Below are 25,743 nucleotides of genomic sequence, written 5' to 3'. Positions count from 1 at the left end.
GAGAGAGAGGGAGACACAGAATTGGAAACAGGCTCCAGGCTCTGAGCCATCAGCCCAGAGCCCGATGCGGGGCTCGAACTCCCGGACCGCGAGATCGTGACCTGGCTGAAGTCGGACGCTTAACTGACTAGGCCACCCAGGCGCCCCTAAAAAATTTTTTTTAATATTCATTTATTTTTGAAAGAGAGAGTGAAGGTATTTTTTTACCATTGTTCTTCTTTCCCAAGATTGCTTTGGCTACTCAAGTCTTTTATGGTTTCATACGCTTTTTAGGATTGCTCCATTTTTGTGTAAAATGTCACTGAAATTTTGATAGTGATTGCATTGCCTCTATGGATAACCTTGAACAGTGTGAATAATTTAACATTTAATATTCATTTATTTTTGAAACAGAGAGAGAATTTTTTTTACCTCTGTTCTTTCCCAAGATTGATTCGGCTACTCAAGGTCTTTTGTGGTTCCATACACTTTTTAAGATTGTTCCCTTTTTGTATAAAATGTCACTAAAATTTTGATAGTGATTGCATTGCCTCTATGGATAACCTTGAGCAGTATGAATATTTTAACAATGTTAATACTTGTGATCCATAACGTGGTTTATCTTTTTTTTAATTTGTGTCTTCTTTATTTTTCATGTGTGTCTTTAATTATTTCATCACTGTCTTATAGTTTTGAGTGTATAGATCTTTCACTCTTGTGGCTAAATTTATTCCTAAGTGTTTTTATTGTTTTCATGCTATTGTGAATTTCTTTTTCAAATATTCTGTTGTTAGTGTTTAAAAATGCAATTGGGGGTGCCTGAATGAAAGGAAAGCATCGGAGGAAAGCAAGAGCCTAAGGTAGTGACAACTCATTGGCTGAATTGTGGTATCATTGGCTGGTCTTGTTGAAGGGCAAGGAAAAATTCTTACTGTTGGAGTAAAGTAAGCTTCTTATTGTGAATACAAGATACACATCTTGTTGGGGTCTGCAATTGATGAAAAGTGGTAGGGCGTATGAGCTCCCCATTCTGGCCTCCCAACTCTATTTTAAATGAAGTTTCATTCATTTTCACAAACCAATATGGAAGATTTCCTAGCACAAATCACTATATTCACCCAAGAAAACCATAGGCCATCCTTAAAATACTTTTCTTATTAATTTTGAAAAGTTTCTGATTATATTTCTTTTTTTTTTTTCAACGTTTATTTATTTTTGGGACAGAGAGAGACAGAGCATGAACGGGGGAGGGGCAGAGAGAGAGGGAGACACAGAGTCGGAAACAGTCTCCAGGCTCCGAGCCATCAGCCCAGAGCCCGATGCGGGGCTCGAACTCACGGACCGCGAGATCGTGACCTGGCTGAAGTCGGACGCTTAACCGACTGCGCCACCCAGGCGCCCCTGATTATAATTCTTTAAAATGTTATCTAACTATAAATCCTGATATTTTTAAGAGTGAAATTTTCTTTAATATAATGTGCAAACAATTGAGGAAATATGGTAATTGATAGTTGATAAATTCGGTGATAAATACATAAACACTTATTAGTTTATTTTCTCTAATATATGTTTAATATTTTCTATAACAAAAAGTTTCAGTACATGAAGTAATACTGAAGACTATTTTTACTCCTTACTCTAAATGGTAAAAAATTGATCACCATGTTTGGGCACAAACTTTCTCTCTAAGGAAATATTAAATGTATTTTTCAGCTTTTGTTCTACTTCTTCTTCATTCAGGACCTTAAACTCTACCAAATCCATATTGTCCTTATAATTGAATTTCCTATAGGTAAGGGTGCAGCCCACTAAACAGTGAACCCCTTCAGATGTCTGCAAGGAACAGAATGACTTGCTTGTAAACACAGATGTTGGAGATGTCTGAAGGTATGTATTCACAGACTCAAAATCTTCAATTGTTCGAGGTTCAAGAGTAAAGGAGTATATTTTTCGGTATTTATTTTTTTCCAGGAGATCAGAATTAAGAAATTCTTCATTTGCAATGTACTGCTGTCTTCTGATTTGGTCCAGGTACCAGATTCCTCTCTCTTCTGTCAAGCGGAAGATGCAAGGCACTTGAGGCTGATCCTTTCCAGAAATTAACTCCAGAGGCTGCCACATCTGGTAAGAACGTCCAAATCCAGCATCCACTATGTAATTCTTACCCTCAGTAGTCACCTTCAGCAGGAGATGAATCATAGCATTACTATATTTGTTGGCTGCAGTACTGTACACATAACCCCCCAACATTGTGGTCTCATAACCAATTGTGGTCAGAACCCAGTACAGAAGATGATTGACCTGGAGACACCATCCACCACGGTTCCTCCACACAACTTGCTCAAAAATGGCCTTCAAGCCCAATTCCATGGTTTCCCCACAATGGATGTTAAGGTTCTCAAAGGGAATGGCTCGGATCTGGTGCTGAAGAATGTCAGTTAATGTTTCCAAGTCCAATTTGTTCCTAGAATTCTTATAACCAATTCTTTCAAAATATGCTTCAATGTCCATGATCCCCTAAGGGAAAGACAACAAAATAGAAACAAATATATTTCTTTTCCATTTGAATTTCTTTTATTAGCTTAATTATAACATATTTTTAATATGTAAATACAATCAGTGGTTATAAAGATCCATAATAAGTCTTTTGTTTAGTGCTTTTATTGTATAAAATACTTTGATGAATACAAATTCACCTAGTAGACTTAGTAACCCTGTAGGAAAACTATCATTTCATTCACATTTTGAACATGAAAAATTGGAAATTCAGAATAAGTGAGGAGCGAAATTATAAAGAGCTTACATGTGGTTTTCTTCATGATGAACAAAGCAAGGTTTGAATCAGTATCAAAACAGGATTTACAAATAATTCCTAATATAAACAGGAGAATTATTAAAGAAGTCCATTTTATTCATGGTGCCTGACCCATTCACTTTCCCCTTTAGATAAAACCATAGTCAAAGTTTCCCACTCAAAGATTTACATTCATTTGTGCACTGATTTATTAATTCATTCAATATAGTTTCTGAATACCTACTATGTATTTGCTACTGATCTGCTGCTTGCTTGCCCACAGAAATCTTACATTTTAGTAGGGATTGGGCTGACATAAATAGTAAATTAAATAAACCAATAAAATATTCAATTTCTTAGATTATGATAAGTGCTTTGTGGAAAACTAAAGCAAAGAAAGAATACACATTGTTCACTGAGAGAACTTTAATTTCAAATAAAGTCATCAAAGAAAGTTTCATTGTGATCTTAAGGATGTGAGAGAATGAACCATGTCCACATTGTGTGGACCACTTAGGCAGAAGAAACAGCAAAAAAAGTACACTTGCCTAGAATGTTCAGAGAACATGTAGAAAGCTAGTGATTGAAGCAGATGAGAGGGGAATGTGGATTGAAATGAGATCAGACAAGTGACATAGGTCTATAAACCATATCAGCCTTTTGGCCTTTAGTCTGAAGTGCAAAATCACTGTGAGAAGGACAGTAGGGGAAGGTTTCAGTTCAGCAAAGTATACCATAATCATTTTGATATTTCTGGCTATTTTATGAAGAATAAGTTGTACATATTCAGCTGAACATTTAACCTAAGACCAATTTAAAGTACAAAGGCTCTAGACCAGTGCTTTGCTCATGGATGGCATGTTATCCAAGTCGGGTCAGTGAGACTCTACTGAAGGAATTTTTCTGAAACCTAAGCAGATATATTCTCCTGCAGGGCTAACACTGGTAGGATATTTTCTCAAAGCTACAAGGAAAACTTGCTGAAAAATAATATCAACAAAGAATTTATGGAGTTGAGAAAAGAAAAGCAGGAGGAAAAGACAAGAAAGACATGAATAAAATCTTAATTATCTCTTGACTTTCCGCTAAGGTGAGCTAAAAAAAAAAAAGCACTTATTTTGTTAAATCTCATGTAGAAAAGTTTTCTGTCCCCTGCTAGTGAAGAGCCCTAATCCATGTAAGACACTACTTGTAACAGTGGTGCTTACCATTGTTAATATAACATGGCCTGAAGTGACATGAAACAAAAGGCCCTGTCCCTAAGCTAGTGGTGATAAGCTATATGTTTCTATTGTCCTTATTGTCATTTCTTTTGTATTTTTTCTCTTTTCTCAACTCTTCTTTCCATTTTGTTATTGTTTCAAATTTCTGCATTCTTGGTGTCTGCAACTTTGTTTTCTCCAAATAATTTCATTTCTTCCATCTTAATTTGCATTGGTATCTTTTATCAACATGTACAAAAGCTTTAAAACTATCACTCAGAAACAGAGAACAACTGTAATTTAGCCAGACCATCCCAAACCTTTCCTTATTTCTATATCCAGAAGCAGTGTTGAGTAAGGACAGGTGATGTTAGAACAAAGGATATATAGTTTTAGATATGCTTTATCTTAAAAGAAATTAGTCAACAGTTTTAAACTACTGAGACTCAAATTGCAATAATTTATACAGATATCAAGGCAAACCCTTTTTGCAACGTGGCACAACCTGAGATGTCATGGTACAAAGGCTTAAGTTTAATAGTCATAAGTTTAGTATTTCTCTTTCTCTCCTATTTCTTTCAGATGCTTTTATTTCTCTTGTTTTTGACTCAGCTAGCACTCCCTTTCTCTGTTCTTGATATCTGAAACACTGTTTTATTTAAATCTATTAGATCCATTACATTTCTTGTCATCTCAAAAGCATCTTTCCCAACAAGCGTAATACTCTACCATGTAGGCACAGAGGAACAACTGGTATTAGCCAGACACACCTCATACCCTCTCTGGCACCTAACCAATAATCTAAATGTATATATAAGGAACAGAGGTGAAGGTTAATTGAAAGGGAATCAAGTAGTTATAGATTGGCCATTTGATTCTTGGTCTGACCATTATTACTTCTACTAGGAATTATTTTATATAATTTTTGAATTGTCATAGTTTGTTTTCAAGTGTTTTGTTTTCCTTTTTCCCCTCTTTCTCTTTATACTCTTTTTAAGTATAAAAAGTATAAAAAATTATATCTTTTATATATATTATATATAATTATATATATAATATAATTATATATTTTAAGATATAATTTTTTTTGAGAGAGAGAGAGAAGATGAAAGTAAGAGGCAGAGAGAGAGAGAGTCCCAAAAGGGGCAGAGGAAAGAGAGTGAGAGAGAGAAGCAGCGTTCATACAAAGTGGGGCTTATCTTTTACCTGAAGCATGGGTTGCATTCTACCTGAAATGGGCTTGTGTTCACCTCAATCAGGGCTTGAGCTCAATCGAACTCATCAACTGTGAGATCATGACCAGAGCCGAAGTCTGATGCTTAACGACTGAGCCACTCAGGCGCCCTTAAGATAGAATTTTAAATTAGAATTTAGTAACTGTATGTCACTAAAAAAAATCGGTTTCTATTAGGAGTCTCAATGCAAACATGTTGTAACTAAAAAAATACTTGAGTATTTTGTGACTAAACATAAGAAATTGTGTGTAACTAAAGTGATTCAAAGCAAAATGCTGGGAAAGCATTTCACTGGGAAATAGTGAATATTTCTACTGGGAAAGTAAAAAGTAGTTGGAAGGGAAATATCGCATTGGAAATGCTATTAGCTTTATAAGTGATTTGTAGCATACTCTGTGAAGTGATATACCCTTTGCCTCCAGCTTAAAGATAAATGTAAAACTCAAAGAAGGACAAAATGAACATACTTATACGAGTGCTGAGAAGTTTCATAAAGGTACTTAATATCTTAGGCAAATTAGAAGGGGAATGATTTTTAGTTTCCATTCAGAATAATTAGAAATTTCTTATTTCTGGCCTTAACTCTAGAATAATAGATAAGATAATAAAATATATATTGTGATTTCCCTTGCAAACAAAAAAGTAGTTTGGTGGACAGTGAATTATTTTTTAAAAAATCCCTAAAATGCAAACAGAAAAGAAGGACTAAAAGTGAATATCTGAATTATGTAGGAGACACTGTAGAAAGTATAGCCACAGGAAATGACAGCAGCACTGATGGAATTCTAGTCATGGACATTGTGGAAGCCAAGGAGGCTCAGAAGCAACAAGATGATTGTCATGGGATCAGCAAGGAAGAGTAAAACATGTTTCATGCCCCTGATTACTACAAGATTTACCAAACACAGAAACACCAGTATGTAATGGTAGTACCTGGTCTTCCTTTAGGTGTAAAGTATACTTGGGGATATTGGCACAGAAAAATAAGGTAATGTTTTTAATGTATGGTGTCACCAGAAAAGAACTGCTTATATACAGAAGATTGGCCACCCAACGATCTTCTGTCATAATTCATTTCCACTGAAAGATTGAAGAGTCAAGTCCCACCCCACCAGACATCCTCCCCAGTCATATTAAAGAAACAAAGAGGGAGGGGAGCCTGGATGGATCAGTTGGTTAAATGTCTGACTCTTGATTTCAGCTCAGGTCATGATCTCATGGTTCATGTGTTTGAGACCTGCATTGGGCTACACACTGACAGTGTAGAGCCTGCTTGAGATTCTCTCTCCCTCTCTCTCTCTCTTTCTCTCTGCCTTTCCCCCCCACACACTCCATCTCTAAATAAATAAACTTAAAAAAAAAAAGAAACCAAGGGGGAGCCAGAGCCTCACATACATGAATATAATAAAAAAGCAGAATGCAAATATACTGAGATTGGGATAAGAAGAAAAAGACATACTATGTAAAATACAAAGAAAGACCACCAACTCAAGAAAAATATAACTGAACAATGAAAATATTTTTTCACAGGTACTTGGAATAATAGAACATTTAAAAAGGACTTATAAAATAAAGCCAAAAGATGAGGTGCTAAAATAATACAGTATTATGGAACAAAAGATTCCAGGCCTTAGGAAACTAATGAAGAACAAAAACAAAGCTAACACATAATCAATTATAAACAGAAAGGAACAATATAGATACAGCATGATTTCAAATTTCTTAAGTAGAAGAAAAACTTGATACTCAGATTACTATGAGTTAATAAAAAGATAAAGCCATTAAACAAGGAAAAGCTAGTAGAAAAAGTAGTCAAGGATGATTCAATGTAAAGATAATTGGTGTTTCTGAAGAAAACTCAAAAATCATAATAGAAAGAGTGGGGCACCTGGGTGGCTCAGTCTGTTAAGTTACCGACCCTTAATTTTGGCTCAGGTCATGATCTCCCAGTGCTGTAAGCACAGAGCCTGTTTGAGATTCTGTCTCTCTCCCTCTCTTTGCCTCTCCGCTGCTTGTGCTCTCTCTCTCTCTGTCTCAAAAGTAAACTTTTAACAAATAGAGAAAGAGATGACATATTCCTGAAATGAAGCAAAAAAAATAGATTTATAACACAAGAAAAACAAGATTTGGGAAAAGTCTGATTTAACGTATTCAGCACCGGAATATATTCTGATTAAATTGTTGAATATTCAAAATTTAACTATTCAAGCATCAGGCAGAGAAAGCAAACAATTTATAAGGCAGAAAAATAAGACTGGCATCAGAATACTTCACAGAAGTATCCAAATGTGAAGTAATTGAATTATGCTTACAAAGTACTGAATGGAAGTGTGACCCTCAGATGATTATGTTAGTTTTTAATTTAATCATGAAGGCAACATAAATATAAAGACAATCTCAAACATGAAAAAAAAAAAACTTGAGAAATAAAACAATGACAAGCTACCTTGACAAAATATTACCTCTACAGGGGCGCCTGGGTGGCGCAGTCGGTTAAGCGTCCGACTTCAGCCAGGTCACGATCTCGCGGTCGGTGAGTTCGAGCCCCGCGTCAGGCTCTGGGCTGATGGCTCAGAGCCTGGAGCCTGTTTCCGATTCTGTCTCCCTCTCTCTCTGCCCCTCCTCCATGCTCTGTCTCTCTCTGTCCCAAAATAAATAAATGTTGAAAAAAAAATTAAAAAAAAAAAATATTACCTCTACAGTGGTTAGTGAAGATGTAAATCAAAATGAGAAAAAATAAGGAAGAGAGAGGCCAAAATAAAGGAGTGCTGCGCAGAATTGACTCCCTTTACTATAGAATAAAGAGTAGAAAATTTATGAGAATTATAGCTGAAGTAATTTAAAAACATTAAAAAATGTGACTCAATGAAACCCTTTAAACCTATTGGCCTCCAAAACAGGTACAAAGGGATGAAGAACAGAGCATGTTTAGTGTATGTACCTAGACAGGCACATGAGATTTGTGAGGATTCAGAACTAAGGACAATGTGGGGAGAATACTGCCTGTAAGCCACTCAAATCACCTCAGATCTCTTTTACCATTTTGCTGTGCTTGGCCTAGCTTTGTGTTTTTTTTTTAAATGTATTTAAATTCAAGTTAGTAGTATTGGTTTCAGGAGCAGAACCCAAGGATTCATCACTCACGTATAACACCCAGCTGCTCATCCCACCAAGTGCCCTCCTTAATGCCCGTCACCCATTTAGTCCATCCCCCACACCCATCTCCCTTCCAGTAACCCTGTTTGTATTTAAGAGTCTGTTACGGTTTGCCTCCCTTTCCGTTTTTATCTTATTTTTCCTTCTCTTCCCCTATGTTTTCTGTTATGTTTCTTAAATTCCACGAATGAAATCATATATTTTTCCTTATCTGACTGATTCATTTTGCTTAGCATAATACACTCTAGTTCAATCCATGTTGTTGCAAATGGCAAGATTTCATTCTTTGTGATCACCAAGTAGTATTCCATTGTATATATACACCACATTCTTTAATCCATTCATCAGTCGATGAACATTTGGGCTATTGTTGATAGCACTGCTATAAACGGAGTACCTGTGCCCCTTCAAATCATCATTTTTGTATCCTTTGGATAGATACCTAGTAGTGCAAATGCTGGTCATAGGGTAATTCTTTTTTTTGAAGAACCTCCATACTATTTTCCATGGTGGCTGTACCAGTTTGCATTACCACCAACAGTGCAAAAAGGTTTCCCTTTCTCCACATACTTGCCAACATCTGTTGTTTCCTGAATTTTAAATTTTAGCTATTCTGACAGGTATGAGGTGGTATAACTTTTGCATTCTTATGCATAAGGACCTGCACCCTAGACCTGCTTTGGAGAATTCCTTGAGGGCTTCTACATCTGCTTTGCCTCTCTCTCTCTGGAAAGCTGAAAATGACAGGCTTCTAAGGCTGCCCTCGGTCAGTGACTTACTGGTGGGAGGTTTTGAAAACCCAGGTGCTTGCTTTGTGTCTGGACAAACTTATAGTTCTCACTGAAGCTGAAACTTGGTTTCTCTCAGAAGAACTTCCTTAATATGTCACTTGCACATGGGTCCTTGTCTCAGTGTCTGATTATGGGAAACTGACTTAAGTCGCATTGATGGTTATTTTGGAGAGCTGTATGAAGGAAGGTAAGATATACAGAATAAGGCCAACAATAAAGGGCCTTGAATATCAGATAAAAGACACTTGTTTTTTTCTGTAGATAAAATGGATGGTTTTTTTTGAATGATCAATATTAAGTGGTTGAATGGACTGCTGTGATTTATCCTTAAGTGACTTATCCTTAATTGACATGTTACTTCAATTACAATTTACCATTTTGAATGTACACCTGGAGAGAAGGTTGGTATGTAGAATTTGCTGTCTAGTTTCCAGTCTCTAGAATCTCTGTATTTTACATGTGCATCAGTGGTTTTAATTTTTTTTTTTTTGTTAAGGAAACCCTTATTGTCTCCTAAAAGGAAGTTACAAGCAAGAGCTTTAAAAAAAATTTAAATAGATTTATCCAGGGAGAGACCTCATGGGGTGGTTCCCTACCACTCAAGACAATGAGTAGCACAAATAAATTATTGATTCAGATGGAATCGTTTGTAACTACTGTCTAAAGTGAGATGAACCAAAGGGACCCACACCAAGACACATTGTAACTAACATGTCAACAGTTGAAGTTAAAGAGAAAATCTGAAAAGCAGGTAGAGAAAAAAAAGCTAGTTATGTACAAGGGAACCTCAATAAGACTAGCAGATTTTTCGGTAGAAACTTTTTTCTATTTTTCAGTAGAAATTTTGTAGGCCAGAAAGAATGGCCCAATATATTCAAATGTCTGGTAAAGTTATGACTTAGAATTGAAGGAGAGATAAGAATGTACTCAGACAAGTAAAAGTTAAAGGAGTTCATCAATACCCAACAAGCCTTGCAAGCAATGTTAAGAAAACTTCCTTAAGCAAAAGAAAAAAAGCCGTATCTAAATAAGAATATTATGAAAGAAAAAATTTCCCTGATAAACATATAGTAAAGATAGTGGATCAGACATTTATAGTTAGTATGTAATCTAAAAACAAAAGTAACAAAATCACCCAGTCACAATAATTAGTAAAATCAAATAATAACAAAATTAAATAATAATAATATACAACAATAAAATAATACCATGTAAAATAACATCAAAAACATAAAATGTGGGGGTAGTAAAAGTGTACTTTTAGGATGCAGTTCAACTTAAGTGACCCTCAACTTAAGATAGTCTGCTATGTACATAGGATGTTACATATAAACCTCATGGTAACCACAAATCAATGTCTATACACAAGAGAAATAAGAAATAAAAATAAACAACGCTAGGGAAAGCCACAAACTTAGAAAAGATATCAAGAGGAAAAGAAAAGAACAAAGAAATAGAAAAACAAACAGAAAACAACAAAAAAAGGCTATAAGCACATACTTATCAATAACTACTTTAAATGTAAAAGAACAGAATGCTCCAATTAAAATACACAGATTGGCTAAATGAATAAAAATAACAAGACACAGACATATGCTGCATACAAGAGACTCACTTGATTTAAAAAAAAACACACACACACACAATAGCCAAATTACGGAAAGAGCCTAAATGTCCATCAACTGATGAATGGATAAATTGTGGTTTATATACACAATGGAGTACTACATGGCAATGAGAAAGAACGAAATATGGCCCTTTATAGCAACGTGGATGGAATTGGAGAGTGTGATGTTAAGTGAAATAAGCCACACAGAGAAAGACAGATACCATATGTTTTCACTCTTATGTGGATCCTGAGAAACTTAACAGAAACCCATGGAGGAGGGGAAGGAAAAAAAAAAAAAAGAGGTTAGAGTGGAGAGAGCCAAAGCATAAGAGACTCTTAACAGAACAAACTGAGGGTTGATGGAGGGTGGGAGGGAGGGGAGGGTGGGTGATGGGTATTGAGGAGGGCACCTTTTGGGATGAGCACTGGGTGCTGTATGGAAACCAATTTGACAATAAATTTTATATATTGAAAAAAAATAAAATAAAAATAAAATAAAATTAAAAAAAACACACACAAAAAGACTGAAAGTAATGGGACATAAAAAGATATTTTGTGAATGGAAACAGAAAGAAAGCTGGGGTAGCAATCCGTATATGAGACAAAATAGACATTAAAGCAAAGATTGTAATGAGACCAGAAAAAGGCATTACATAACAATAAAGGGATCAACACAACAAGTGGATATAACGCTTACATATATAACACTGTTAGGTGCACCTGACATAGCAGCACCTAAATACTTAAAGCAATACTAACATACAGAAAGTGAGAAACCGACAGTAATAGGATAATAGATTTTAACATTCCACTAACATCAATAAATAGATCATCCAGAGAGAAAATCAATAAGAAATGCCACCTTAAATGTACTATTAGACCAGAAAACTTAATAGATACTGATAGTAACAAGAGATGAAGAAAGGCATTATATCACAGTTTAGAGGTCTAGCCATCAAGAAGATCTAACAATTGTAAATATTTATGCCCCCAACTTGGAAAAACCCAAACAATAAATCAATTAATAACAAACATAAACTCCTTGATAACAATACCATAATGGTAGAAGACTTTTTAAAACAAAAATATTTATGCTTAAGAGAGAGAGTGCTCACACACACATGAGTGGGGAAGGGGCAGAAAGAGCAGGGGACAGAGGATCCAAAGTGTGCTCTGTGCTGACAGCAGAGACCTGTATGCGGAACTTGCACTAATGAACTGTGAGATCATGACCTGAGTCAAAATCAGAGGCTCAACTGAATGAGCCACCCAGGTGCCCCAGGAGGAGACTGTAATATGGTGATTACAGCAAGGGACAAATAATTTAAGCAGAAAATGAACAATGAAACAAAGGCTTTGAATGGCACCCTGGATGAGATGGACTTAACAGATATATTCAGAATATTTAATCCTAAAACAGCAAAATACACATTCTTCCCGAGTGCACCTGGAACATTCTTCAGAATAGATCACATATAGGATCAGAAATCAGGCCTCAACAGGTATAAAAAGATCAAGATCAAACCATGCATATTTTCATATCACAATGTTATGAAACTTGAAGCCAACAACAAGAAAAAATTTGGAAAGTCCTCAAATACATGGAGGTTAAAGAACATCCTACTAAGGAATAAATAGGTTAGCCAGGAGATTAAAGAAGAAATTTTTAAAAATACATGGAGACAAATGAAAATGAAAACATGACAGTCCATACCCTTTGGGATGCAGTCCTAAGGGAAAGTACATTGAACTCTGGTCTATCTCAAGTAACAACAAAAAAGTCCCAAATATACAGCCTAACCTTACACCTAAAAGAGCTAGAAAAGGAACAGCAAATAAAGCCTAAACCCAACAGAAAAGGGAAATAATAAAGATTTGAGCAGAAATAAACAATATAGAAACAACAACAACAAAAAACAGAACAAATAAATGAATCCAAGACCTGGTTCTTTGAAAGAATTGACAAAGTTGACAATCCCCTAGCTAGACTTATCAAAAAGAAAAGAGAAAGACTCAGACAAAATCACAAATGAAAGAGGAGAGATCACAATCAACACCACAGAAATACAATTATAAGAGAACACTATGAAAAATCATATGCCAACAAACTAGGCAATTTGGAAGAAATGGACAAATTCCTAGAAATGCGCAAACAACCAAAACTGAAACAGGAAGAAATATAAAATTTAAATGGACTCCTAACCAGCAAAGAAATTGAATCAAAATTCTCCAACAAACAAGTGTCTTGGCAAGATGTCTTCCCAGAGGAATTCTACCAGACTTTTAAAGAAAAGTTAATACCTATTCTCAAACTGTTCCAAAAGCTAGAAATAGAAGGAAAGCTTCCAAACTCATTCTCTGAAGCCAGCATTACCTTGATTCTAAAACCAAACAAGGACTCCACTGAAAAGAATTACAGACAAACATCCTGGTCTTTTGCATCTGAAACTAGATGCAAAAATTCTCAGCAAGATACTAGCAAAATGAACTCAACAGTACATTAAAGAATGATCGACTGGCATTTATTCCTGGGCTTCAGGGTTGGTGTATCACATTGACTGATTTGTGAGTATGTAACCAACCTTGCAGCTGAGAAAATTGGACAGTGACATGCAGAAAAATGAAACTGGACCACTTTCTTACATCATACACAAAAATGAACTCAAAATGGATGAAAGACCTAAATATGAGACAGGAAACCATCAAAATCCTACAGGAGAAAACATGCAGCAATCTCTTTGACCTCAACCTCAGCAACTTCTCACTAGACATGACTCTGGAACCTGGGAAATAAAACACAAAAGTGAACTATTGAGACCTCATCAAGATGAAAACTCCTGCACAACAAAGGAAACAATCAACAGAACTAAAAGACAACCAATGGAATGGGAGAAGATATTTGCAAATGACATATCGGATAAAGGATTAGTACCCAATATCTATAAAGAATTTATGAAACTAAACACCCAAAAACACAAATAATCCACTAAACAAATGGGAGGAAGACATGAATAGACACCTTTCCATGCAAGACCTACAGATGGCCAACAACACATGAAAAATGCTCAACATCACTTATCAGGGAAATACAAATCAAAACTACAATGAGATACTACCTCACACCTGTCAGAATGACTAAAATTAACAACTCAGGAAACAAAAGACCTTGGTGAGGATGCAGAGAAAGGGGAACTCTTTTGCACTGTTGGTGGGAATGTAAACTGGCCCATCTGCTCTGGAAAACAGTGTGGAAGTTCCTAAAAAAATTAAAAATAGAACTACCCTGTGACCCAGCAAATGCACTACAAGGTGTTTATCCAAAGGATATAAAAATGCTGATTCAAAGGGGCACATGCAGTCCAATGTTTATAGCAATGCTATCAATAATAGCCAAATTATGGGTAAGAGCCCAAATGTCCATCTACTGATGAATGGCTAGAGATGTAGTATATATATACAACGGAATATTACTTGGCGATGAAAAAGAATGAAATTTTGTCATTTGCTGCAACATGAAGGGAACTAGAGTATATTATGCTACATGATATACTTCAGTCAGAGAAAGAAATATCATGATTTCACTCATGTGGAATTTAAGAAACAAAACACATGAACAAAGGGAAGGAAAGGAAAAATAAGGAAAAAACAGAGAGGGAAGCAAACCATAAGTGGCTCTTAAATGTAGAGAAATGAGGGTTGCTGGAAGAGAGATTGGTGGGTGAGCTAAATGGGTGATGGGCATTAAGGAGGGCACTTGTTGGGATGAGCACTGGGTGTTATATATAAGTAATGAATCACTGGGTTCTACTCCTGAAGCCAAGACTTCACTGTATGTTAACTAACTTGCATTTAAATAAATAAAAAAATATAGATAGCACATGTCATCAAAAACAACAGAATACATATTTTTTTTCAAGTGCACATGGAACATTCTCAAAGATAGATTACATTTTAGGCTACAAACAATAATTAATTTAAGAAGACTGAAATCATATCAACCTTCTTTTCAGACCACAACAGTTTGAAATTAGAAGTCAATTACAAGGAGAAAACTGGAAAAACCACATACCTGTGAGACTAAACAATATGATACTAAACAACCAATAGGTCAACAAAGAAATCAGAGGAAATCAAAATATAACTCAAAACAAATGAAAATGGAAACACTATGGCTCAAAACCTCTGGGATGCAGCAAAAATAGTTCCAAAAGGGAAATTTACGGCAATGTGGGCCTATCCCAAGAAATAAAAATACTGAAATAGTCAAACCTTATACCTGAAGTAACTAGAAAAAGAACAAAGTCTAAAGTTAGTACAAGGAAGGAAATAATAAAGATGAGAGTAAAAATAAATAGAGACTAAAAAAACATAAAAAAAGATTTGTGAAACTAAGAGTTGGTTCTTTGAAAAGAAAAAAAAATTGACAAACCTTTAGCCAAACATCTCAAGAAAAAGAAAGACCCAAATAAGTAAAATCAGAAATGGGAGAGAAGTTATAACTGATAATACAGAAATAAAAGAATAATGATAGACTATGTGAAAAATTACAACAATTACCTGCCAACAAATGGGACAATCTGGAAGAAATGGATAAATGTCTAGAAAATATCTTCCAAGACAGAATTAGGAAGAAACAGAGGATCTGAATAGACATTACTATTAATGAAATTGAATCAATAATAAAAAACAAAAAAAACAAATCAACCAACCAAACACCAAACAACTCCAAACAAACAAAAGCCCACGTGTCTTAAAAGATAAATTCTACCAAACATTTAAAGAAGAGTTAATACCTATCCTGGTGAAAATATTTCAAAATAATTAAGAGGAATGCTTCCAAAATCATTTAAGAAGGCCAGTATTACTCATACCCAAACCACAGAAAGACACCACACACCACACAACACACACACACTCACACACACACACACACACACACAATTTCAGGCCAATATTCCTGATGAACACAAATGCAAAAATCCTAAAAAATTTAGCAAACCAAATTCAACAATATATTAAAAGGATCATACACCATGATCAAATGGGATTTATTCTAGAGATGCAACAACATTCACAAATGAACAACAGTAATACATCATATTAGCAAAAAGAAGGGTTAAAAAATATGGTCATCTTAATAGATACAGAAAAAAGCATTTTATAAAATTCAATATATCATTTATGATAAAATCTCTCAACAGAGTGGGTATGGAAGACATACTTCAACAATAAAGGCTATATATGCAAAACAACAGCCAACATCATAATCAACAGTGAAAAGATGAAAGTTTTTCCTCTAAGATCAAGAATAAGATGAATGCCCACTATTGCCACTATTATTCAACATAGTATTGGAAGTTCTAGCCACAACATCAGAAAAGAAAAGAAAAAATCAAAGTGGAAATAACAAGTAAAATTATCACTATTAGCAGAAAACATGATACTTTATATAGAAAACTCTAAAGATTCCACCTAAAAAACTATTAGAAGTAATAAATGAAATCAGTAAAGTTGTAGAATACCAAATTAATACACATACACCTGTGGCAATTCAGTCAGGTCTTGGACATAAGTAACTGATGAGGTTAATATCAGAATACGTAAAGAACTCACAAGCTCATTATCAAGAACAAATGAACAAACAATCCAATTAGAAAATGTGCAGAGGACCTGAATATGAATAGACATTTTTCCAAAGAAGACATAAGGATCATCAACAGATGCATGAAAACACTCAATATCACTAGTCATCAGGGAAATGTAGATAAAAACAATGAGATTTCACCTCACACCTGTTAGAATGGCTAAAATCAAAACCACAAGAAAGACTAAGTGTTGCCAAGGAAATAGGAAAAAGAAACCTCATGCACCATTGGTCAGAATGCAAGCTGGTGAAGCCACTGTGAAAAACAGTGAGTTTTTGAGGTTTCTCAAAGAATTTAAAATAGAATTACTATGTGGTCCAGTAATTCCACTACTAGGTATTTACCCAAAGAAAACAGAAACACTAACTGAAAAGATATATGCACTCTTATGTTTCCAACAGCATTGTTTAAAATAACCACATGCAAAAAATGATACTGGACTGCCTTCTTACACCACATACAAAAATAAACTCAAAATGACTTAAATGTGAGACCCCAGACTATGAAACTGATACAAGAAAGCATACACAGCTCTTAGACATTGGTTTGCACATGTTTTTTTAGATCTGTCTTTTAGGCATGGACAACAAAAGCAAAAATAAATAAGTGGGACTACATCAGACTAAAAAGCTTTCAACAGGAAAGAAACCTACCAACAAAACTAAAATGCAACCTACTGAATAGGAGAAGATACTTACAAAAGATATAATTGATAAGGGGTTAAAATACAAAATATAAAATTAACTCAAAAGATATGAAAAACAAACAATCCAGTTAAAAAATAGGCAGAGGACCTCACCAACTTAATTTTACCTATTCTGACAGGTATGAAGCAATATCTCATTGTGGTTTTGATTTGTATTTCCCTGATGATGAGTGATGAGCATTTTTCATGTGTTGTTGGCCATCTGTAGGTTTTGTATGGAAGAGTGTCTATTCATGGGTCTTCCTCCCATTTGTTTAGTCAATTATTTTGGGGGGGTGTTTAGTTTGATAAATTCTTTATAGATTTTGGACACTAACCCTTTATCTGATATGTCATTTGCATATCTTCTCTCATTCCATTGGTTGTCTTTAGTTTTGTTGATTGTTTCCATTGCTGTGCAGAAGCTTTTTATCTTGATGAAGTCCCAGTAGTTGATTTTTGCTTTTGCTTCCCTTGCCTCTGGAGAAAGGGGAACACTCTTAACTGTTGGTGGGAATGAAAACTGGTGCAGCCACTCTGGAAAACAGTATGGAGTTTCCTCAAAAAAGTTAAAAAAAGAACTACCCTTGGGGTGCCTGAGTAGCTCAGTTGGTTAAGCTTCCAACTTTGGCCCAGGTCATGATCTCATTGTTCATGAGTTCGAGCCTTGTGTCTGGCTCTGTGCTGACAGCCAAAATCCTGGAGCCTGCTTCAGATTCTGTGTCTCCCTTTCTCTCTGTCCCTCCCCAACTCTCACTCTGTCTCTGTCTCTCAAAAATAAACATTAAAAAAAAAACAGAACTACAACCCAGCAATTGCACTATTTACCCAAAAGATGTAAAATAACTGACTCAAAGGGGCTTATGCACCCCAAAGTTTATAGCGGCATTATCAACAACAGGATATTATGGAAAAGCCCAAATGTCCATTGACTGATAAATGGATACAGAAGTTGTGGCACATATACAAACACACACATACACACACACTAGAATATTTCTCAGCCACCAAAAAGAATTAAATCTTGCCATTTGCAACGAGACAGAAGAGCTAGAGTGTATTATGCTAAGTAAAAGAAACCAGTTATAGAAATACACATACCACATGATTTCACTCATATGTAGAATTTAAGAAACAAAACAGATGAACATAGGAGAAGTGGAAAAAAGAGGTAGAGGGCAGCAAATTAACTGTAGAGAACAAACTGAGCACTGATGGAGGGAGATGAGAGGGGGATGGGATAAATGGGTGATGGGTATTAAGGATGGCGCTTGCTGTGATGAGTACTAGGTGTTATAGGTAAGTAGTGAACCAATGAATTCTTAAAACCAATTTGCCATGTTAACTAACTAGAGTTTAACTAAAAACTTGAAATAAAAAAATAGGCAGAGCACCTGAAGACGTGTTTCCAAAGAAGACATACAGATGGCCAACAGGTACATGAAAGGATGCTTAGCATCACTAATCACCAGGCAAATAGAAATCAAAACCTCAATGATACATCTATCACCTCACACTGTTGGAATGGCTAGTATCAAAAAAGAAATAGCAAGTGTTTGGGTGACTGGCTGACTCAGTCAGTAGAACATATGACTTTTGATCTTGGGATCATGAATTGAAGCCCCACATTGGGCAAGGAGTTTACTTAAAAAGAAAAAAACACAAATAGCAAATATATGTGAGGATGTGGAGAATAGAGAATCCTTGTGTGCTGTTGGTGGGAATTTAAATTGGTACATTCACTATGGAAGACAGTATGATGGTTCCTCAAAAAATTAATAATAGAACTACCATGCAATCCAGCGATTTGATTTCTAGGTATTTAACTTATGAAAATGAAACATTAATTCAAAAAAATATATACCCCCTAAGTTCATTGCGGGATTACTTCCAATAGTCAAAATATAGAAGGAATCTAAGTGCCCATTGATAGAGGAATGGATCAAGAAGATATGGTAAGTATATATAATGGAATACCACTAAGCCATTTACAAATCTTGCCATTTGTAACAACATGGACAGACCTACAGGGTATTATGCTAAGTGAAATGAGTCAGACAGAGAAAGACAACTACTGTATACTTTCACTTATATGTGTAATCTATAAAACAAAACAAACAAGAGAAACAGACTCATAGATACAAGGCTAATCTGCTGGTTTCTTAGAGAGGAGAAGTGTGGAGGGATAGGCTAAAGAGAAGGGGATTAAAATACCAACTTTCAGTTATAAAATAAGTAAGACATGGGAATACAATATACAATGTAGGGAATATGGTTAATAATATGCAATGATTTTACAGTGACGGATAGTGAAGTTATTGGTGATAACTTCACAATGTATATAAATACAGAATCATGTTTTATGCCTGAAACATATAAAATTCAACATCAATTACTTCAGTAAAAAAGAAAATAATAAAAATAAAAACTCCGCAGGTAAATTCAAAGTGCAATCAAAGTTGAAAATTACTGTCCAGCGACAGAATTCTCACTCTTCCCCTACTAGCTACATAACCTCAGAAAAACCTCTTGTCACCCTGTGCCTCAGAGTATTCCCATAAATTAGAATTACAAGATGACAGTTTGATATTACTTTACTAAGCTGTAGACAGGACAACATGGCTTATTACATGGAAAAGAACTACAACAGTTTTGTTGTGGGCTGAATGTTTGCACCTCTCCAATATGATAGTATTAAGAAATAGAGGGAGCCTTGGAAGAAAACTAGGGTTTGAAGTTGGAAGCTTCATGAATGAGATTTGTGCCTTTAGAAGTCACAAGACACTTTGCTTTCTTCCTACCTCATTTTGTCTTGAAAGATAGACCAAGAATCAGTCCTCTGGACTGAGGAAGTAGACTCCTACAGCAAGGGGAGGTAGGATGTCAATACACACATAACTGTACAAATCAGAAGTGGGCTTCCAAGTCTCCAGAACTCTAACAAAGAGTGCTTAAGCAAAACACTTCATTCCTTTTATGATTAGTACTATCCATAGTATAAATAGATGATTTTGTTTACTTCTTCATTCCTTGATGAGAATTTGGGTTGTGTCCACTTTTAGCTATTATGAATAGCACAAACTATGAACATTTGTGTTCAAGTACATTTTCAGTATCTGTTCTCCAGTCTTTTGGATAGGTAGCTAGGAATAGAATGCCGAGTTGAATAAAATAATTTTAAGGAGTCCTCCTGAATAACTTTTCTATGTGTTTTTTCTTTCCTCCTCCCTTCCCTTCCTTCCCTTTCCCTTCCCATCTTATCCATCCCATCTTATTTTGGCTCTGAGGCCCACCCCAATGACACTACAACCCAGCCCACTCCCAGAGGCAAGTGACCAGCCCAATAATGTTCCAGATGGAAAAGGAGAAGTTCCAGGCAAGCTATGTCCACAGACCATCCTTGAACTGTGCACTGAAAAGCCCCACCCAGAGAAGCAGTTGGTATGGCTAAAGACAGTTGGAATCGGCCCCAGGAAGCAGGAAGTTCTGAGAGTTTTGTTTTATTTTGTTTTTGCCCTCCTCAGAGAAGCAGAAATCAGATCTGAAGGTAAAATTGCCTATGTTTAAGTTAGCTCTGAACTTTTTAAGCCTATAAAGGAAAAAAAAATAGGTCTCTGACAAGATGCAGCTAAATAGTTGACAGCTAACTTCCTTTGGATTGGGAGAGGGTGGGGGTCAGCTGTTTTGTGACTGAGAAACTGAAATAGCCCTGTGGAAGGGAAAGAGCAATTATTTAAAAAGTGCCAACGGGCATTCTGTTGTGAGAATCATGGCAGAACATGGGAGCAATTGTCCAGGGTGGAGAGCCCATTGGACCCCTTCCTCCTGTGGTTGTCCTGCCTCAGTAGGTTTCCTCTTCTATGGAATTCTGTACATCTGTGCTCAGGGAGTGGCATCCTCCGTCTGCCAACAGTGAAGGAGTTGATATTTGTCAGTTATGGCTCCTGGCACCCTCCCCACTAAGCCTCTTTTCAGTACGATAAAACTTGTGGGAATTCCTTTAAACATTGCAGACAGTGCAACCCAGCCTCCCTGGGCATTTCAGATTATTAGAGAATTTCTGATCAGCTAATGCAGGAGAAACAGGAAATATGGACTTGCTGCCTGCAGGACTAACTGGGCCCTTTGGGACACAGCCAGTTGGGGACAGAGGAGGTGGACACCACTGCTTCAATTATCCAAGAGGGAAATTCAGCTCCCTGAAACACTCATTATACACATTAGCTGTCTTTTAACACACTTCTCTAATCCACACAATCCTTTTAAGTAAGTTCTCTTATTACTTCCATTTTACTGATGAACAAACTGACTTTTAGAGATGTAGAGTGACCTAAGTCCTCATAGCTAAGATGTGGTGTGGCTTTGACCATAACCCAGACGGTTTGAATCAAGGGTCTGTGACCTTATATGCTGTATAGTAGTTATAGCATAAGAATGTAAAGTATGTGTTAGCCAAACTTCCTGAACCACCCTGGGACCTAAAATTCAGGCAAATGTAGTATCTAGTCCTCTGGACTCAACATTTAAGATAGGAATAAGCCCCAATTTCAAAGCACAGACAAGTCACTTACCGAGTTCCACTAGGACTCTCAACTAGGAAGCAGGCTGCCTGCCTTCTGTCCTCCCACTTCCAGCACCAGTACAGGAAGTGCCCTCCCTGGCCTTACAAACTGCTCCGCCCTCAAAGTTGAGTTATAATCACCTAGAGATCTCTGGGAAATGTAGTTTTGCTTGTGCACCTCTGATTCAAATCTATTCATTGAAAGAGTGGAGAGCTGTATTATCTGATGAGCCCTGGCCAAAAGCTGTGAGGGGTAGGTATTACATTGTATTTAACACAGTTCCTGCTTTTACAGAGCCCAAAGCCAGATGTCCTATGTGTAATGTGGAAGGTGAGGGTTTTGATGGGGTCCAGGAAAAGTAGAGGAGGCAGAAGAGGGGTGTTTTAAATCCTCAGGTTTTGACCACCTTTCTTCATCAAGTTCTGTGAGACCCCTCAGTTTCTATTTTTCTTTCTTCCATTCTCCATCTTCAGTCCCATTTGCCACTGGACCCAAAGCCACTGTGTAGTGTGTCTGAAATGTGTCCACATATGTGGTATGAGTGTGACATATGTAATGTGGTTTATTTTCTCCTTGTGTTTTAAGTTTACCTTAATGGTATAGGTCTATAACTTTTGCTGTTTCCCATGCATTTCCCTCTACACTATCTTTTAAAGCTTATCTGCATGACCCAGTTGTTCCCTTGTGCTCTCTCTTTGATACTAATGGTCTAGTTCATGTATCTGGTGTCATGCTGCACAAAATTGGGACTCTTTACCTGAGGTTTTCTCTTGTCCTATCCTGAGCAGGCTAGATGGACCTAGATGGGTGCAATTTAATGTACCTCGGACCATCACTCAGCACAGCATGATGGGAACAAGAAGATAAATACCCTTGTGTTCTACCCACTTGGATGGCATTACTCTGAGGCATGGACAACACTGTTTCCCAGTGTTCTCCAGTGGGATTAAGCTCTCTTTGTCCATAGAGGCAACCTGTCATAATGTATCCTTTATTTATTCTCACACTGCCCCTGTCTCACTTTCCCGCTCCTACACTGGTGCTTCCTTAAATCACCACCCAAATAAGCTACTTGAATGCAAATTTACATCTCAGGGTCCAGTTTTAGAAGAAACCAACCTAAGACCATTTAGCTGACTAGACCAACTGGTGACGGACACCTTGCGTTGCCTCCACTCTTCATTACTACAAACACTGCTATGATGAGTACTTTTCCTGTAGATGGACATGAGACTTTGCTTGGATATACATCAGCAATGAAATGTGCTGGGGACAGGACATATGTGTACTTAATTTCACTGATAATTATCATCCTTCTGAGTAGAAAAATTCCCATTTCCCTCATATCATGATTGACACTTTATGTTAGCAGCATTCAGATGTCTGCCGATTGTATATGCCTAAGGTGATAGGTTAGTGTTGCTTTAATTTACACATCGAAATTACTGGTGGGTTTCAGAAGTTTTTCATATTCCTATTGACCCTTCAAAGTTTTCTGTTTATGAATGAAATGCAAGGGTATTGACGAAGCACTTCTTTGCTGTAGTAGCTGGGACACAGCAGAGATGGGGAATGGATTGCAGGACAAATCTTGCTATAAAAGCATTGCAGGGGAAGAATATAATCCCAGAATGCAGGTTTGGGGCCGTTTTGCCACAAAGTATGGGAGAGGAACTGTTCAGTGGAGTATGGCTATTGTCTCCTTGATTCTGGGAAATTTAAACCTGGAATTAAAATCCAGATGACAAATTTATAATTCTGAAATTGCTTCTATCATTCTAGTCAAAGTAACAGAGGCCTTTGAAACTCTCCAGCAAGAGCCATCAAAGGAATCTAGGATTGGAAGTCTTGAGGCTAAGGGAGTGTAAGACCAAACTCATGGATCCTGGTGTCTGAGGAGGATCCTGAGGTTGTAGGCGTGGGATGTCACTGGGTTTGAGGACTTCCTTGAGCCTCCAGAAGAGTGGCCAAGGCTGAACTTTCAAGCCAAATTCTCACTTAGGTTCTACATGTGGAAAGAGAACAGATTTGGGAAACGAACCATCACTGAGCCTTATCACAGAAGGAACAGAGATACAGAGGTGGATTGGGGGTAGTATTAACGGTATTAGTATTTAGTACTAATTAGTATTTAGTATTTAGTACTATTAACGTTAGTAGTATTAACAGTAACGTGAAGGAAAGGCCCACTTTCACTGTGACATACGCAGTTTGAAAGCATATAGATTATGTTTTTAAATAAGTCTAAGGCAATTAGAATTAGTATGTCTAATTTGAAAATACTAATATCTGAAAAAGACATCTATGTCAGACACTGCCTCAAAGTAGATTGTATTACTGAGTAATTCCATTTCTTGGGTCCCATGTTTTTCCCATATGTATATCTATGATCTTGTATGACTGACATTTGGTTAGTGGTTTGTTATTATATTTTTTAAATGGTATTCAGCAGGTAGGAGTCTAGAAATAATTTTCTACTTGGAAATGCATCCTTTAAACTGGAAATATGAAACCACTTAATTAGGAAATATAAAAGTACTGAAATGTCTATTTGTAGGTGAATTTATGAGGCAATTTCTGTTATTATTTCTTTCAATTTTTTATTTAAATTCTAGTTAACATATAGTGTAGTATTGGTTTCAGGAGCAGAATTTAGTAATTCATCACTTACACATAACAACAAGTGCTCTTTGTAATATCCATTACCCATTTTGTCCATCTCCCACCCACCTCCCTCTATCAACCCTCAGATTGCAATCATTAAGAGTTTCTTGGGGGGTATTTAGGTTGCCAGATGAGTAGGGGTCCCTAAGCTTGCCTCATCCCTCAAACGCAGCTAGATAAATAACAAATCATTTGAACACCCAAGAAGTCAATCTGAGGACTGAGAGAGGTAGAAAAAAGCAGCCACATTATGTAAGGTAGGAGCTGTGGAAAGTTGACTTGGGGGAGAGAAGAACTGAGGGTGCTGCAAAGGGTAAGGAGCCCTGATCATGGAGAGAGGAGGAAGAGAGAAAAAGAAAAATGAAAGCATGTGCACAAGAAAAATTGTTCCTCAAACCATTGACTGGGAAAGGGAGGGGGCCTGAATACCACAAGTTTTTATAAACAGTAGAGTGCAGAGTTTGAAGTTTCAGAGGTCTGTGCCATCGCCAGGGTGGTGCCTAGTGATATTGGTGGTGCTCCAGTGGGGAAAACTGTAGAGACCAGAAGTAGGCAGCGTGGTTTCAGGATCCCTTGGGTCACACGGGGAAAGCAGTTCCTCTGCTTGGAGTGCAATTGGGAGTGACAGCACAGCCTTTCCAGGGGTAAAAGTAACAGCAGCACCAGTGCACTGCCCTTTTCCCTACCATGGGAACAAAGACACTGGCTGAGAGCAGCAAACCTTGGTGCAGACTTTTAGCTGCACTTTACCATAAATTCCAAACCATTGTACAGTCACACAATTGGTTTCTTGGACAAGGAGGCAACAGCCACAATGCAGTGGATACCCCAAAGGATCATCATAAGTCCCTGCCACTTGGATCTTTAAAACTCAGAGTTTTAAGACCTAGCTATTGGCCTGATAAGACACAGGAGAGCTAAGCCACCTGGCTGGTGGATATTTCAGATGCAGGCAGGGTGAACATGGGGATTTGGAGGAAGCCAAGAACACACAAGAGGTGATTTCTCTTCTGTGAGAGCTTCCTGAGAGTGGCAGGTGTGAGCTCCCTACTAGGGCCAAGAGTGAGACCAAGACCAGCACAAACCCCAAAGCACACACCAAGTCTACTGGTCTTAGAGTGCTGGAAAGTTTCCACTCTAGGGGAAATAGGATTTAGCCCACCCTTTTTTTTTTTTTTTACCTCTTTTTAATATAGCCATTACTTACAGGAGCAGGTATACAAAGTCATTCTGAACAATCACACCCACAAAACAGTGACCAAGACAAAAAGACAAGATAGAGGAATTTACCCTCCCCCCAAAAAAGAACAGAAAGAAGTCATAACCAGGGATTTAATAAATACAGATACAAGTAAGATGTTTGAGCCAGAATTTAAAACAACTATAAAGATAGTAGCTGAGCTTGAGAAAATCATATAAGA

At 36.8% G+C, this 25,743-nt stretch overlaps 1 protein-coding gene across 2 annotated transcripts; it reads right to left on the bottom strand.

Annotated features, from left to right (window-relative positions):
- Nucleotides 1–1,334: 1,334 nt before the first annotated feature.
- On the bottom strand, nucleotides 1,335–21,745 carry LOC115511941 (arylamine N-acetyltransferase 1). 2 transcript variants are annotated; one of them, XM_030312488.1, is made up of 3 exons: nucleotides 21,668–21,745; nucleotides 2,281–2,496; nucleotides 1,335–2,157 (listed from the first exon to the last, which is right to left on the bottom strand). In XM_030312488.1, exons 2-3 carry the CDS (start codon nucleotides 2,488–2,490, stop codon nucleotides 1,618–1,620), a joined length of 750 nt encoding a protein of 249 aa, XP_030168348.1. In that variant the 5' UTR covers nucleotides 2,491–2,496; nucleotides 21,668–21,745; the 3' UTR covers nucleotides 1,335–1,617. The 2 variants fall into 2 exon arrangements, with proteins under 2 accessions (XP_030168348.1, XP_030168347.1); XM_030312487.1 differs by having other exon boundaries at nucleotides 1,335–2,496.
- Between the last annotated feature and the right edge of the window lie 3,998 nt (nucleotides 21,746–25,743).

This window comes from Lynx canadensis, chromosome B1 (assembly GCF_007474595.2).
Source record: "Lynx canadensis isolate LIC74 chromosome B1, mLynCan4.pri.v2, whole genome shotgun sequence".
NCBI classification, from domain to species: Eukaryota; Metazoa; Chordata; class Mammalia; order Carnivora; family Felidae; genus Lynx; species Lynx canadensis.
The sequence above is the reverse complement of the archived record's forward strand: the minus strand, read 5'-3'. Positions and strand labels throughout refer to the sequence as shown.